Below are 16,962 nucleotides of genomic sequence, written 5' to 3'. Positions count from 1 at the left end.
ATATCTATATTTCATACTAATATTATAAATGCGAAGAAATGTTACACTGTCATGCATAAACCACAGCACTGATTGGGATGTAATTTGAAATTAATATAGATAAAGGTCTAGGAACAAAAACAGACTATGACTTTATTTAAGAAAAAATTAAGTCTGACTGAAATATTTTGAAGAGTCATATACCTCTAGAAGTGTTAGATGTGACTTTGACGTTAGCTTCCATAAAAAGCTGTCCATGAATGGTAAAAATATCTAATTCGACATATTTTAATAGATAGCTCCATATAGTAATAGAAATTAGACTTTAGGAACTCGCACTTCAGTTAACAATTAAAGATAAGTTTCCATGGAAAAGTGGTTCTAATTTAATTTATAAAACATAGGTATGTCTACCAAGTGCAACTCGAAAGTAAACGTAAGACGTGTAATAAAATAAATTCCTATAATAACGCTTAAAATATTCAAAATACCAATATTGTAAAATATTTAAATGATACTAAATATGTCACTTATTTGTGAAAGTTTCCACTTTTTAAAGTATTATAGATAATGGATTCCATATAAATAGGGTGGCTTAGTGCATGATAATTATAGTGTCTCAACATGTACTCATATATTGTTGTACTAAGCTTGGTCGCTTGGGCCCACGGCCTCGATCCAGAGGTACAAGAAAAGTTCGAAAAGTTACCACGCGATGACTTCGTCGTCTATTTTAATAACAAGAACTTCACGTGGAAAATAAAAAATAATAATTTCATCGACGAGAAGATCATGAACAGCGTCGAACTCCGCTCAATCGATATTCCGATGAAAGTCAAAAGCGTGGAAAATCGGGAGTCAGTCTCGGGTATACCAAAGGAATACAATGTTGCAGAACACCTGGCACACATTGGTGTTTGTTTGTTTATAGACGACTATGAGGAAGCAAGAAATTGTAGCTCAAGTTGGGCCATCAGTGCGGTAGGGGTCGCCGCCGATAGACAGTGTATGCGTTTGGCCAATGACATGTATAGGGGTAGCGTGCATTTTCTTATACTACAATTTTCTCAATTCGACCTAACTTGTTGTAAAAAATGCTCGTCTAAAAGCTTCTGTGCCGGAGGTTCGCCCGAAGAAGCGTTATTATTTTACTTGAGAAGCGGATTGGTGGGTTCCGGTTGTAAACCTAAGCTTCCCGACCACGAGGCGTGCGTAGAAGCTTGTGACGATCCAGATCAATATTATCTGGCAAGTAAATGGTTCGGGGAATCCATATACATAATGCCTGAAGACGACACTGAAATACGTCGGGACATATCAACTAACGGGCCCCTGCTCGCCATTTTTAAGGTTTATGAGGATTTCAAGGATTACAGCAGTGGAATTTATGAGCATACGCATGGGAAGCTGCTCGGTTACCACAGCGTCAAGGTCATTGGTTTTGGTGAAGACGATGGGACACCTTACTGGCTGGCAGTGAACAGCTGGGGAGGTTATTGGGGTGAAAGCGGTAGAGTAAAGATAAAACGCGGCCAAGCCCACGTTGATTTCGAGAAACGCATGGTAGGCGTAATCCCGAGGGCTCACTTTCATTAAATATCTGTCTTACGATTAAGATTGCTGTCAAATGTTTAAATAAAACGATCATTCATTAATTCTGTGGATTTTATTTATAGATTTATTTGCTATGTTTTAGATACTTTAAAAAATATTATAAGAAAATTTGTATGGAAAGTAAAAAAAAAACATAAAAATACATTACAATTACAATACAAAAAAGCTATAAAAATTGCGTTCCTTAGGCACGGAATAAAAAAAGTAGACATTTTTTTTCAGGAACTCAGTCAAGCTTCATTAGAATTCCGACTGTTGGTTAGATTTTTCAATTAAAACATCAGAATTAGTCTGAGTTCGAATTCAACTAACTACTTAGTAGTATTCAATAGGTAAACATTTTTTGTGTAGGTAAATATAATTTATGCTAGCCATCAATGCATTTACTATCGAAGATCATAAAGGCATATCGTGGAACTTTGTCAGTAAATAATGTCTAAATTTGCCACTTAATTTTGAATGTTCATTTGGAATAATTATATCTCATGAGTCAGAGTCTAGACATGAGAGGCACACGTCGATATATTTGCTTGCCTTTTTGCTTTACCTGATGGGCCCTCTTCACAATGGGCAGCGTTGGACCAACAAATGATCGTCGATGTTTGCCGCCATTACGGCGATTATGAATAAACATTTACGACGACGGCCTATGATAAACATTTAGGCCCTCTACACTATCGTGATTGCCTTAACTCGCCCAACGCAGCGCTGCTTATTGTGAAGAAGGCACATGACACGATGTGCCACGATGATATGCCACTTTAATAGACCTGGTTTACAAAACATTACTTCATTTCACTAGGCTGAGTTTTTGTGACATAGGTTTATCAAAATATCTATTAAACGGGTTAATCCTTAAGGTTTTCCAGGGAGTGGTATATTTTTACATCATAAGAAACGAATATCTCGTAAACTATTTATTAAATCATTTTAATTATATCTTCGCCATTTGTTTATCCCTCGATTACATGTAGCTACCCATAAAATATATTTTTCAAAAAATAAAATGTTGCCTATAAGTTGAATCTCATATTAGTCTATCATTATATTATAAAGTTTGGTCGTGATCAATCCAGTGGTTTTTACGTGATTGATGCATATACAAATAAACAAGCTCAAGCAGAAAAGGTTTTAGTAACCATTGTTTTGACTTTTGGGATCTATAAAACAACCAAATTGCTTAGCCATTTAAATAAATCTTAAATAATGTCTAATGTACAGAAATTGCCTGGTTATTGTTTTATTATAATATGTAGGTATCTATAGTTCTGCCTGTATGTCAGTATTGGAATATTTTAAATAATTTTTATTGTATTTAAAACATCATAGAAATGTAAGTATTAATCGTCTTATCTGTTTACTTTTTCCCTTCGCATTTTTTAAATTCAGATGGCAACACACAGATAAAATAATAGGTAATATAATTGTTACAAAATTTTTTACGTTCCATATAACTTTTTATTATTAACTATTTACAGCTATAAAAATACCATGTAACCTTATCATGTTTTAACAATTCTTTTAAATTATATAACACTTAATGTATAAATAATATGGTCGTACTTTCTACAGTACGCATCAGGATGTATACTAGTAGCATCGTGTTTCTTTCAGCATTGGTCTCTAGGGCCCTTTGCCTCAACGCAGAAGTCGACGATAAGTTCCATAAACTCCCTCGCGATGAATTCATTAAATACTTCAACAGTCAAAATTTTACTTGGAAAATTCAAAAGTACAACTTCGAAGGTAAGGTGTTAGATTGTGCCGAAGTAAGCACCAATCATCCAATTCCTATAAAACCTGGTGGATACAAAATGCATGTTCCAAAAACATTTGATGCCACTGAAAAATGGCCAGAATGTAGTATAAGATACGAGAATTTAGATCAAGGAAGCTGCGGGTCGTGTTGGGCGATCGCTGCCTCTTCGGTAGCTAGTGCTCGATCATGTATTTTGGGTCCAAATATAAAGAAAGATGGGCCTGTTTCCTTACGTAAAGAACCAGTGCTGTCTACTCTCGATTTGGCGTGCTGTACAGATTGTTTCAATAAAAGTTTCTGCAGCGGAGGTTCTCCTGAACGAGCGGCTCTATTCTGGGTAAAGCATGGTTTGGTTACGTCAAGTTGCAAACCATATAGTGATATAGTAAATGGCACATGCAAAGAAGAATGTGTTAACGAGACACTATCATACAAGGATAATAAGCATTTCGGAGAAAATATCTACATAGTGGTAGCTGATGATTTGGAGATTCGAGGTGAATTGGTTTATAATGGTCCCTTGATAGCAACCTTTGCTTTATACGAAGATTTGAAAGACTACAAGAGTGGTATATACGAACATACATACGGAAAATTGGTTGGATATCATAGTGTCCAAGTGATTGGATATGGAGTAGAGAACGCGGTTCCGTACTGGCTAGTTACCAACACTTGGGGAATGAAGTGGGGTGAATCAGGCGTTTTTAAAGTAAAACGCTTCCAAAAGGATCTGGGTTTCGAGAAACAAATGATTTCTTTGTTTCCAAAGAGAAAGCACTGTCCTTAATACGTATCATTTGGAAATTGAATTTTAATAAATGATGTGCCTAACAGATTTGTTTTGTTTTGTTTGTTTTTATTAGTTTCCTGATATAGACTTTTATTTTTCAATATTCCATAAACAAAAGTAGAATAAATTATAGCATAGATACAGTAGTAATATTTCTTTCCATAACGTGTAGGTTGTAGGTATTTTTTTTTACTTAAAAACCAGTTCTTTTTCTTTTTGTGCCATTTAGGTAATTAATTCATCGCTAAAGACTGTTACATACATAAGAATTGCTTATTTCAGGCTTCAAGAAGCCTATGTCGTTACGAGACATACAGTAAATTATTTTTAAAAACAAACCAAAAAAGCTATCTGTAGATGAAAAGCTTTTGAATTGTTAAAAATTTATAGGGGGCGTACATATGGCTTTATGAGGTTATAAGCTTTGTAGAGAGATCTTTACGCCAAAAGCTTTTGATAATTGCATATAAACGACAGCATTCATGTTGTCGTTCACCTATTTATTATTTAATATATATAATTATAGATTATAATTTATAATATTAAGAAGTAAAATAACATTAATCTTGAAATTGATATTTTTGGTTTTATGGCATTCAAAGGCTTTATAAATATAAATTTATAAAGAATAGAAAAATTCGTGGGTCACGAAAGGCCGAGTTGGTCAGGCATCAGCCCCGGAATGGCGCGAAAGGATGCGGGTTCGAGTCCCGCCTCGTGATCGAATTTTTTCTATTCTTTATAAATTTATAACATTCATCTTTATTGAACACGAACTGTGCTCCGCGGTTTCACCCGTGTGGCTCCACTCCTGTTGGTCTTAGCGTAATGTCATATAGCCTATTATAGCCTTTCTCGATAAATGGGCTATCTAACACCGAAATAATTTTTCTATAATCGGACCAGTAGTTCCTGAGATTAAACAAACAAACTCTTCAGCTATATAATATTATATTGAACATATAGAAAAATAACAAAAATAGCTGCAGGCATCAGTCAGGATAGGAAAAGTCACAGCCCGACAACAACTGTTTGATCTCAAATTCATTAAAAATCCGTTAAAATTATGATTTCATTTGACTGCACTTTCGCTAGAGGCTTTTACAACCTCCATATGATTGTTGTTGTTCATCCTATATAATATGTCCTCCATATGATGCTTGTTTTAGCTTCGAGAAAAAAGCTTATTATTATCCAGTTTAGAACATTCATAATTCTTCGTCTATCTGAAATCGATCTTGTTATACATATAAATTGTTTGCTCTGTTTCGAACTGCTACTGATAAAGTTTACGTTATGATAATAAATGATAGAATGACTTTTCTTTCACACAAATACTCAAGTGTTAGAAAAAATACTTAGAAATTGCTTATTTAGCTTTCGAAAAGAATTGTTTTGAACTATGATTAAATGATAAACAGTTAAAAGACGAAGAAAGAGCGTTTTTGTGTGAGAATCGATAGGTACATTCTATCACAGACTAATAATAATATACGATTCTATCTACTACTTACGTCGGTACATTCTAACAACCTTTTGCGTTTATAATTTAAATATAGGTACATAGTACGATGTTAAAGGGAAATTATACATACAGATACATACTTAACTATTAATCTTTTCAACCGCTTTTAAAATAAAGGAGGAACTTCTTAATTCGACTGTATTTATTTTTTGGGTTTGTCACCTCAGAACTTTCGACAAAGTGAACCGATTTTGATGATTCTTTTTTTATTTAAAAGTTGGTGCCTCCCACGTGGTCTGAATTAACTTTGCTCTATTGCTGATAATGTGAGGGCGGTTTAGTTATTTGTTAAAAATAATAGGTATTATGTTAATTAATTATCAGTTTTTTATAACAAATCACTACCTACCTACTGTATAAAATTATAATATAGCCCGTACAAATGTCTGCATACTGCATTGACTTTCTTTATGCACATTTTGTACATTCTAAATAAATTGTTATGTCATAAAATATTTCAAGTTATCAATCACCATGTTACCTTGAAGGGTGAACATTCTTAGCATTTAATTGCATTTTAATGTTCAAAATACAGTATAAATTGGTAGCCAGCGGCGTTTTCATCAGAAATCACCAAGATGTACAGCATCGTAGTACTTCTGGCGTTCGCATCTAGCGCTATTTGCTTCAACCCTGAGGTTGACGAGAAGTTCCGGACACTTCCTCATGACGAATTTATTAAATACTTCAACAGTCAAAATTTTACTTGGAAAATCCAGAAGAACAATGCCCTCGATGATAAAATGATTGATTGTGTTGAGGTAAGAAATGATTCCCTCCCAGTGAAACCAAATGTAATCGGGACGTTTAAGTATTTCCCGAAAAATTATGATGCCCAAGAAATGTGGTCTCACTGCTTTGTGGAACGCATTAATCCAATTCATAATGGGTGTGCCTCATGCTGGGCTAAAACCGTTGCTAACGTAGCCTCTAGTAGGTCATGTATTAGAAATTATTATCAAGTTCCACGACTATCAGCTATGGACTTCACTTGCTGTAAGGATTGCTTCAGTAAAAACTACTGCAGTGGAGGTTCCCCTGAACGTGCAGCATTGTTCTGGTTAAAAAATGGACTGGTTACCACAATTTGCAAACCGTATGATGAAAAGGTAAATGATACAACATGTAAACAAGAATGTATAGACGAGGACGTTTTTTACAATGCAGATAAATACTTTGCCCAGCAAGTGTATATAATGCCGGCTGATGATCATCAGATTAGATTTGAATTGTACTTTCATGGTCCCTTGGTGGCATCCTTCGCTGTATACGAAGATTTGAAAGATTACAAGAGTGGTATTTACGAACATACTCACGGAAAGTTAATTGGACATCATAGCGTCCAAGTAACCGGTTATGGAGTGGAAAACGACGTTCCATACTGGATAGCTTCCACTGGCGCACAATGGGGTGATGTAAGAGTAATGAAAATTAAACGTTTCCAAGATAAATTAGGTTTCGAGAATCAAATGATTTCTATGATACCCAGGTTTCATTAATACGTTGATTTTATTTATGTATCATAACATGATTGTGGTTTATTAAAGAATTGTAACCGGCATGATTTTGTGTTATTTTTTATTTATACTTTTCTTACGTGTAGAACTTAGATAGAATCTGGTATAGGTATAATATAATATTGAGTCATATTCTTTTTCTATTTTGCTCGATGCCTTAATAGGTACAGGTCAATTAAGGAAAGCTGGCATGTTCACAGTACTCACACTTATGCAATTTCACTTACAGTATGTTCAAAAATAAATGCGACTAGTTTCATTTTAGACTTGAATTGTAAAATGGGTGCGTTGTAGATAAATATATGCAAATATAATTATGAAAGCTCTCATAATTTACCTGTAAAATTATAATTTAAAAGTAAATCAATTGATGAAGTAATTATTTATTCTAATAATAATCAATTGGATAAAAGTATTAATAATCATTCAATTATCAAATAATTATTAAATTTCAGGTCATAAAAACAATACAAATAACACGTTCGCTCACTCCGAACACACGGATGGTTGTTTTGATAATGATCAAAGAGTATAGTAACTATAGCGCGACTCCGTCCGCGCGGATGTCGGTCTTCGCGTGGATGGTCTCCATTTTGATTAACTCTGACAATGACATCTTATAAATATCTATTGGACCCAAATACGGCTAGGCCTACAATAATACGCAACGTGTGTTCGCGGTTCTACAGAACAACGTCTATGGATAAAACTGAAAAATTAAGATTAATTTTTTTTCTACGTATTTTTCCAGGATAAAAAGTATCCTATTTTACGCCCAGGATAATAAGGTATAATTATACCAAGTTTCATCGAAATTGAACCGTTAGTTTTCACGTGATGTCTTCACATACAGACAGACAAACAGACAGACAAAAAATTTTTTAATCACATATTTAGGTTTGGTATCGATCCAGTAACACCCCCTGCTATTTATTTTTTCAATATTTTCAATGTACAGAATTGACCCCTCTACAGATTTATTATATGTATAGATGTAAAATAGTCTATAATTCTTCCATTTACTGTATCACAAAATTCTTCATAGATTTTTAGATATTCGTACTACACCAATTACATCACCCTGTATTTATAAACAATTGCAAAATATGACACATACATAGGCCGGGAGATACTGACACAAAATTTCGGGTCATTTGTAACAGAATGGCGGTTCTACAGAGGTCTTATTACGCAATGACTAAAAGAAAAATGATGGTCACAACGCTGGTACCAGCGGACTAGTCGCGTGGGCGTTAGTCGAACTCGTCGGATAAATAGCGAAAGTCAAACGATTTTCAATTCCGATTCCGATTCCAAATCGCACTACCGCCTACATCTTTTTTAAGGGCTATCGGTAAATTCTAAAATTTTTGTGTTACAAATCGTTGGACTTTCGCTATTTATCCGACGAGTGTGACTAACGCCCACGCGACTAGTCCACCGGTACCAGCGTTCTGACCATCATTTTTATTTTTGTCATTGCGTACTAAGACCCCTCTAGACCGCCATCCTGTTACAAATGACCCGAAATTTTGTGTCAGTATCTCCCGGCCTAACATGTGCAATGTGTAAATGTGTTGACGTTCCAGCTCTTCTTAATATAGGTATATATAAGCAACTCACCTATGTAAAGAACACGTAAAGTAGGATATATGTTTATGACGTGTTTATGCTTTCCTGAATTGACAGACGTTTATCTCCACCGTTATCTACTTCTGTCAAAAATGTCAAGAGTGCCCTTTATAAATTTATCAGTAAACAAATTTTACGCATTAAATTCATTGGAATGCTACTCAAACTCCTAGCAATTTTTATTTATATGACACAAACAAAATGCGAAATAGACAGACGCGTAATCACAACGTTAAAATATTCCAAGTTTTATATCAAACCTTTCGTTGTTAACGGTAAACCAGCGTTGGTCGGTGAGGTGCCTTACCTGGTATCGATAAAAGAGCCGACGCGAAGACTAGGTCACGGCAGAATAGTCTGGAAGAATCTTTGTGGCGGGAGTATTATCGATGAAATGAGAGTATTAACAGCCGCTCACTGTTTTGAAGGCAAGAACTTCTTTTATGCTCGTCACCCCAAGCTGCTGCGGTTAGTGGCTGGAAGTTTCCGAACCGACCTCACGCACTCGGGGCGCACAGAAACAAACGTTATAAACCAGTGGCGAACTATTGACAGGGTGATTCTGCACAAGCACTTTAATTTCCCGGACAACGATATAGCCATCGTGTTTGTTGATGCTAAATGGCGCTTCATACGCAATGTCAACTTTATCACACCGGCGAGGAGAGAAGCGGACTATCCGCAAACGTGCACATCGGCCGGTTTTGGCAGAACGGGCTATAGTTTAAAAGACCCTATATCGCCTACACTTTTGGTAGCTCCGATTTACGTGCTGACAAGGTGGCACTGCTCTAAACTGTGGGAGATGAACATGAATTCCTTCGTTTGCACCGATTCGTCGGTGACCGACATGTCTAGGGGTGACTCTGGGGGTCCTTTAGCGTGTAAGAATACTTTGGACCCGAAAGAGCAGCCGGGAAGGGAGTTATTGGTGGGTGTTGTAAGCGGGAAAAACTTCGATAAAACAACATTGTACACCCGTGTCTCCGCGTATCGAGATTGGATTGATAATAATGGAAGTTTTGTATTATTGAGTAATATTGTTGTTGTTTTGATTACACTTTTGTTGTCAATATATCATTTCTTTTAATTGCAGTCCTGGAAAGGTAATCATACGTCTTAAAATAGTCTAGTAACATGACCTTATGATGCAGTGGTAAGGACGCGATGGGTATCTATCTACCTACTGTGTCGATATCCTGATACACAAATAATCAGTCTATTAAGGTAAGTAAATTTTTCGGCCTGTTAGGATCAGTGGAAAATACGTGAATGAATTTATATTTTTGCTTGACTCATAAACTGAATTAGTTTTTTTGTAGTTTAGCTACTTTTAACCGTTTTATTGTATTACTAATATATAGGTAATTCCTTCGCAACTTAAAAAAAATCATAGAATATTCTATATGTCATACAAGATATTCCTATGTCCTTTCCGTATTCATAGACCTTGTCTGGACGTTAATGCTCTATGCATGTGAAACACCTTTGAATATATTAGTATAAAAATGAACGTTTAATCTTTGAAATAATTCTATATACTTGATATTCATTGAAGAAGTAAATACGTGTGATGGAAATCATGAAATATACAATATACATTATACATATTATATTATGATAATTTCGTCGATTCAAGAATAAACAAGGGATTTGTTGAAGAATCTATGTGGCCATTAAGGATAAGTTTATTTTTTGTTACAAACTACAAAATAAATAATATACTATTATTATTTTCCATTTAAATCACAACAAACTATTCATTATAGGTATACGTTGCCTTTATTTAAAATCAATTTCAATAATGTTTTCCTGTCAGGCAAATTTCGAAACGGCTTATCCGATTTTGACGAGAATTCCACCTAGAATATCAAATATATGTAACCTAGAGACTGACATAGGCTCTTTCTCTTATAATTAATATCTTGCAAAAAGTGATTCAATACGAACAAAGTCACGTGTACCAACTAGTCTTATATATAAAATTCTCGTGTCACAATGTTAGTCTGCATAGTGCAGGTCCACACTGCGAGCCTAGCGCGGTTGCGACGGCGGGCGCGAAATATCAAACGTATGAAACGCGCCTTTGCGTCCACATTGAAATGACTATGGCGGAAGCCTAGTGCGACGGTAATGAGCGAGCCAGCGCGCGTAGTTTTCAAACTCTCCTATCCGCGCGTTCTGGCCACACTACGGGCCTAGTCAGCAAGCGACCCAATGCGCGGACGGCGGGGGTATCAAACCAGTTCGGTCTTGTCGCTCGACTTCTTATATTATAATATCCTTTATTGTTTTTCGTAAAATAGCGGTAAATACTTAATTGTTGAAGTGAAACTTCTTTATTTATAAGTGCGATTCAATCTAAACCACTTATATACACCACAGTAATTTTGTAGGGTATAATCTCAATTCTTCATATAAGATTCACCCGTTAATCTCTGTTTTATTTATTTCGTGTACAACTTCTATAATGATCTCATCTCAAAATCGGACTGTCCAGTAAAATAGCAAATCGTCCAAAGTTTGCAACACCCGAAAAACGTCGAACCGCTACTTGAGCTCGCGCGTCGGTGTGGCCACCGCGAGCGCCCGCTTGTCGCGCCCGCCTAGGCCGCCGCCACCGCGCATTCAGTGTGGACGCACACCTACTCCTCCGAAACGGGTGGACCGATTCTCATGAAATTTTCTGTGCATATCGGGTAAGTCTGAGAATCGGCCAACATCTATTTTTCATATGTACCACGGGCGACGCCGGGGCGGACCGCTAGTAACTATATAAAATGACATAATAATTCACATCGCGAACACATGTGGAATTCGCAATAAATCTAAGAATTCAATGATATTACAAAATATTCTCATAATACGTAACCTGCATATCCAGAAAGCATAGCATGCATATTATTGCATTTTATCACTGAGAAATGAAACTATATTGAATAATCAGTATTTTGTATCATATCTATTTATTATGCCTTAGCAACTAGATACTTAAGTTGTAGTTGACTTAGAATATGTTATTTTACTAAAGGTACGAAATCATATTAAATATTTGTTTAATAAAAATTTTCTCAACTTTATCTCTTTAGATAACTCGTAGGTATAGCATAGATATTATTTAATTTGATACGACTTTTATAAAAATCTACTACTTATTTCTATAGTCTTATCACTGGCGAGTTTTATTAAAATTCGTTCAGTGGTTTTTCGATGAAAGAGTCACAAACTTACATCCATTCATCCTCAAATACTTTCGCATTTATAAAAATTACTAGAAGGATAGAATATCATGTTAAACTAAAAACAATGAAACAACGTATTTACGTTACATGATCCTTATTTTCATTACCCTTTCCACGCAATGAAAAACGCGTCAAAACAATTAGGCTCTTCAACAACTATATAAACAAAGTTAATGAAATAATGACGCGCCATGATTAGCTGTGATGCTCGATAATGATTTCCGTTTCATGATAAACGTTATCATTAAAAGCTTACAAAGGTTTCATTAAGGTTTTATTATGATGTTTATGGAAAAATAAATTGTTTTTTCGAAGAATACGTTCTTAAAAATTATACTTAACTTTTGTAAGAAATTGTAGACTTTTTAACGGATTTTAATCACGATTTACTCATTATATTACTAACTCGACGTTTCATTTCGAACACAATACAGCGAGCGTGGTCGTGGGGAGACTGTTCCGGTTCTAAACTCTTTAATTTTTTAAATGTATTTATTATACATATTTACTCGCGTAATATAAAACACATAATAACAAATACATAATAATCTATAGGTACATAAAGCAGTGAAATAAATGCAATGATTGATGAGGTAATAGTGTTCTAATACCTGAAACAAAGTATAGTTATATCTCGCTTTAGCCTTTTTGAAAGCACGTTATTGTATTGTGCATTTCCTTCATTTGTTTTTTTTTATAATCTTCTTCTTTCTTTATATATAAAAACTAGCGGTCCGCCCCGGCTTCGCCCGTGGTACATATGAAAAATAGATGTTGGCCGATTCTCAGACTTACCCGATATGCACAGAAAATTTCATGAGAATCGGTCCACCCGTTTCGGAGGAGTATGCAGACTAACATTGTGACACGAGAATTTTATCTTCTTATATATAAAAATGAATCGCAAAATGTGTTGGTAAGCGCATAACTCGAGAACGGCTGAACCGATTTCGATAATTCTTTTTTTAATATATTCCTTGAAGTACGAGGATGGTTTTTATGTAGAGAAAACGTAAACATGTACCACGGGCGAAGCCGGGGCGGACCGCTAGTATAAGTATAAGATGAATCGCAAAATGTGTTGGTAAGCGTATAACCCGAGAACGGCTGAACCGATTTCGATAATTCTTTTTTTATTATATTCCTTGAAGTACGAGGATGGTTTTTATGTAGAGAAAACGTAAACTTGTACTACGGGCGAAGCCGGGGCGGACCGCTAGTGTTATAATGAAAGTAAGTAGTAACTCTGTTTGTGAATGTTTGTTAAGCTTTCACACAACCTTTGAACCGATTTTTATGGAATTTGGAACACAGATGATTAATTTAAACCTCGGTATAGAACATTAGATACCTTTTATCAAAAAATAAACTTCGATGCGAATAAAACGGGGGCTGGAAACATGACGTCACACGACAACGTGACGCGCATGCAAGCCTTCGCGTTTCGTTTCGCAGAAAGCTCACAAAATAAATAAAATACACAAACAAAACTTAAGCAAAACCACATGACAAAGATTCTCAAGCTATTTAGTATGCATAAGCAAGCTGCGTGAACTTGGCCATTCATCAACGCCCCTTCTCGAATAAACATCGACTAATTACTTTGAAAAAGTCAAACGAATTCTAAAAGCTATTAAGATAGTGCAAGTGAAACTTTGCGGTTTCATTTTGGCTTGGTGCATCGCTTGCTTTTCACTTTTGGAAGTTAGTAGTGTTAAAGTTTACGTTATTATCTATGGTTTGTGTAGGATTTTGTGTGACAAATACTAGAAAGAAATCTATACTAATATTATAATCTATACTAATATTATAAAGCTGAAGAGTTTGTTTGTTTGAACGCGCTAATCTCAGGAACTACTAGGCCGATTTGAAAAATTCTTTCGGTGTTGGATAGCCCATTTATCGAGGAATGCTATATATCATCACGCTAAGACCAACAAAATCAGAGCCACGAGGGTGAAACCGCGGAGCGCAACTAGTAAGCTATAAAAGTGTTTGTATTACAATTGATTCTTATCACATTTATTATCAACGTTCAATGATTGATTTTTACGTTTTATATCGAATTTATTAATCTTACTTAACACAATTCTTAGTTAATTTTGATATTTTGTTTTTATATCATTCCAACACTTTATACCTAAATATAAATAGGTGTTTTATTTGTGTGTGAACCAACCATAATATTTGTGTTCAGTATCTGTAGCTCACAAATTTGAGTGAAAATTTGTCTGAAAAATCTTGATCTGATTTCATATAAAATTTCAGGAAAATGATCTTCCTCATTTTTAATCGATATAAATAGCAATTACCGTAATTCGTCATCATCTTCTTCATCCTCAATCAATATAAATAACAATAACCTTAATACAGATTCATAATATTATTAGAGACAATTGAAATTCCATTTAAAACACAAGCCAAAATAGCTTGCGGCAAAAAGACGATACGCCTCCATTGTTTTTAATAATAGATATAAAATAACGAGCTTGAGGCTTAATTTTTCTTTATATTATAGGATCAAATTCAAAATTGTAATATCTATTTAATCTCGACATAATAATTTTAAATGAGAATTTAAAAAAATTGAAAAAAATCCGTCTGTTTTAAGTGGGTTTAAATCGAGTCGAAAGGAGAATACATCCTCTTTCTAGCACAGGCCCCTTGAAAAACAGTAACTATATTATAGGCCTGAGTCATTTTATGTTTATTTATCCATACTAATATTATAAATGCGAAAGTAACTCTGTCTGTCTGTCTGTTACTCAATCACGCCTTAACTATTGAACCAATTTGCATGAAATTTGGTATAGAGATATTTTGATACCCGAGAAAGGACATAGGCTACTTTTTACCCCGGGACATAGGATAGGTTTTATCCCGGAAATCCCACGGGAACGGGAACTATGCGGGTTTTTCTTTGACTGCGCGGGCGAAGCCGCGGGTGGAAAGCTAGTAATTTATAATAGTGTAGAAATAAATAATATTATTCTGTAGGGCTTAATTCATCCATGACGGACACAATTTTGAAATCTAAAAAATTATCATTACTGTTTGACAGCACTGTTTCGTAAAACGTGCCCTATATTATTATCTTAATTAAAATACCCTTCTATATTTATAACCCACGTTACCACGGTTGTAGCGGTTGTAAAATTAACTTTTGCTCAGAATAAGTTTATCTGGGAGCACAAACTCGTTTTGTTTTATAAGATTTTCGCGGAGTTAACGTGCGTCACACGACACGGGGAGGTATGGCGCATACTGAGATACTGTACTTATTTGTTTTATAAATATTTGCTTTAATTAAGGTATTTTCGTTGGAAGGGAATTATATTTGCTTTAATTCAGGTATTAAATTGTTATAGAAAATTACATTCCTTAAAAGTTCCGTCAGGTAAGTTTAAGATTCAAGTGAAAAAGATGGGCGGGATGGGCCATCCTTGGGCGGATGATTTTGTTTTAAGAAATAATCTTTTAAAATACATTCCACACACAAAAACATCTTGTACATATCTAAGGATGTTATTGGTTGTAATGTATAAGGACGAGCTGCCTTCATTATTTTCGAAAAATAAACTTGTAAGTATACCTACCTATTATAATTATCTAGAATAATGGAACGAATTAAAAAGAAAAGTCTATTATAAATAACAAATTCATAGACATAACATTTTAGTATTTAACTGTAGGTACATTTTTATAAATAATTGTTTCTATAGAATTCTCACTAAAAATGTCACAAAACAGTCAAGTGAACGTCGCGCCTTACGCAAGGGATGTCGGTCATTAATTCTAATCAAGGGTTCATTGGAAACAAAGCCGTTTCGTTTAGAGTGCTAGTATTGGACTGTGAAGATTATTTACCTGTGACTACTGATGTTATGTAAATATAGTGTTTTGTAACATATTACGGCCCGGCCTTCACAGCAAGCTGCTCACTCAAGCTACGCCCGCTACGCCGTTCGCATGGGAACGGAATGCGTCTTGCTGTGTTAATTTTTAAGATCTCTTTAGAATAATTATTAAAATTGCATAGTAAATCTAGAACTCCTGCGTGAAGCGGTCATAGGTGTATTAAGTTTTATTTTATTTAAATGTAATCATAAAAAAATCATTCGACTTTCTTTTGTGGCCGGCAGTGGCGTTCTTAATTAACACCTTTAGTATGAATAACCGTTTTTGTTTTGAAATATTTAATTTTTCGTGTACATAAAGGGTTTGAACGTAGCACAGCCCTGGCACTATAAAAAAATATAAATTTGTTCAATCAGTTTTTCAATTGAAAGGTCGTTTAGTTTCTTTCTTTATCCGTCAAATTCATTATTTTTTATAATTAATTACTTTTTACGCAATTAATGTGAATAATATTTCCCGACGAATTTATCCGCCATTGAAAATTTTCTGCCCTAATCCTGACTGAAAATTTTCACATGAGATAAATTTAGAGCTTATTTTCTGATTAAACAAAAAAAAAACGCATTAAGCAGTAGAAAGCTAAATTATTGTTCAGTGAAAGACATTTTTTTTTACTTTAAAACGCAGGTAGAGTAAGGGCCCGAGGTTAGTTCTAGTAAGTATAAAAACTTCAAAAACAAAAAGACATGACATGAATCTCGAGACAATTCTCGCGCATACAAAATATATTCAGACATTTGGAGGTTAAAGGTAGTCAGTTAGTTTTTATTTCTAAACTTTGTATGTTTTAAACTTTAATATATGTAATAGAATATACTAAATGTATTTATTCTGTTCCGATAATTATAGTGTAAAATATTTATCTAAATACTGCGACAGAAATGTTCAATTTAAAAAGTACTTAAGTTTAAAGATTCATCTTAAACATACCTGCTTTTTACATCTAGATCTTAAAGATTCACTTTATTTCGTATTCGTATATTAAA

General features: G+C 34.6%; 4 protein-coding genes across 4 annotated transcripts; all 4 read left to right on the top strand.

Moving 5' to 3' along the window:
• Positions 1–603: 603 nt before the first annotated feature.
• LOC149479610 (cathepsin B-like cysteine proteinase 5) lies at positions 604–1,575 on the top strand. Its single transcript, XM_089707750.1, has one exon. It carries the CDS (start codon positions 604–606, stop codon positions 1,573–1,575), a length of 972 nt encoding a protein of 323 aa, XP_089563876.1.
• Positions 1,576–3,146: 1,571 nt separating this feature from the next.
• LOC149479609 (cathepsin B-like) lies at positions 3,147–4,139 on the top strand. The gene has a single exon (XM_089707741.1). The coding sequence runs from the start codon at positions 3,147–3,149 to the stop codon at positions 4,137–4,139; it is 993 nt and encodes a 330-aa protein (XP_089563867.1).
• Positions 4,140–6,245: 2,106 nt separating this feature from the next.
• Positions 6,246–7,166, top strand: LOC149479608 (cathepsin B-like). Its single transcript, XM_089707739.1, has one exon. The coding sequence runs from the start codon at positions 6,246–6,248 to the stop codon at positions 7,164–7,166; it is 921 nt and encodes a 306-aa protein (XP_089563865.1).
• Positions 7,167–9,003: 1,837 nt separating this feature from the next.
• On the top strand, positions 9,004–9,906 carry LOC149479607 (chymotrypsinogen B). Its single transcript, XM_089708315.1, has one exon. The coding sequence runs from the start codon at positions 9,004–9,006 to the stop codon at positions 9,904–9,906; it is 903 nt and encodes a 300-aa protein (XP_089564441.1).
• The last annotated feature ends 7,056 nt before the right edge of the window (positions 9,907–16,962 follow it).

Source organism: Colias philodice, chromosome 20 (genome assembly GCF_061535455.1).
Source record: "Colias philodice isolate Cphi_HAF_F1 chromosome 20, ilColPhil1 Martin Lab GWU primary, whole genome shotgun sequence".
In the NCBI taxonomy this organism is placed as follows: Eukaryota; Metazoa; Arthropoda; class Insecta; order Lepidoptera; family Pieridae; genus Colias; species Colias philodice.
This window is presented reverse-complemented; position numbering and strand designations above follow the sequence as displayed.

Coding starts and splice junctions, on each gene's coding strand:
- LOC149479610 (XM_089707750.1), top strand. CDS start 604: ATGTACTCATATATTGTTGTACTAAGCTTGGTCGCTTGGGCCCACGGC.
- LOC149479609 (XM_089707741.1), top strand. CDS start 3,147: ATGGTCGTACTTTCTACAGTACGCATCAGGATGTATACTAGTAGCATC.
- LOC149479608 (XM_089707739.1), top strand. CDS start 6,246: ATGTACAGCATCGTAGTACTTCTGGCGTTCGCATCTAGCGCTATTTGC.
- LOC149479607 (XM_089708315.1), top strand. CDS start 9,004: ATGACACAAACAAAATGCGAAATAGACAGACGCGTAATCACAACGTTA.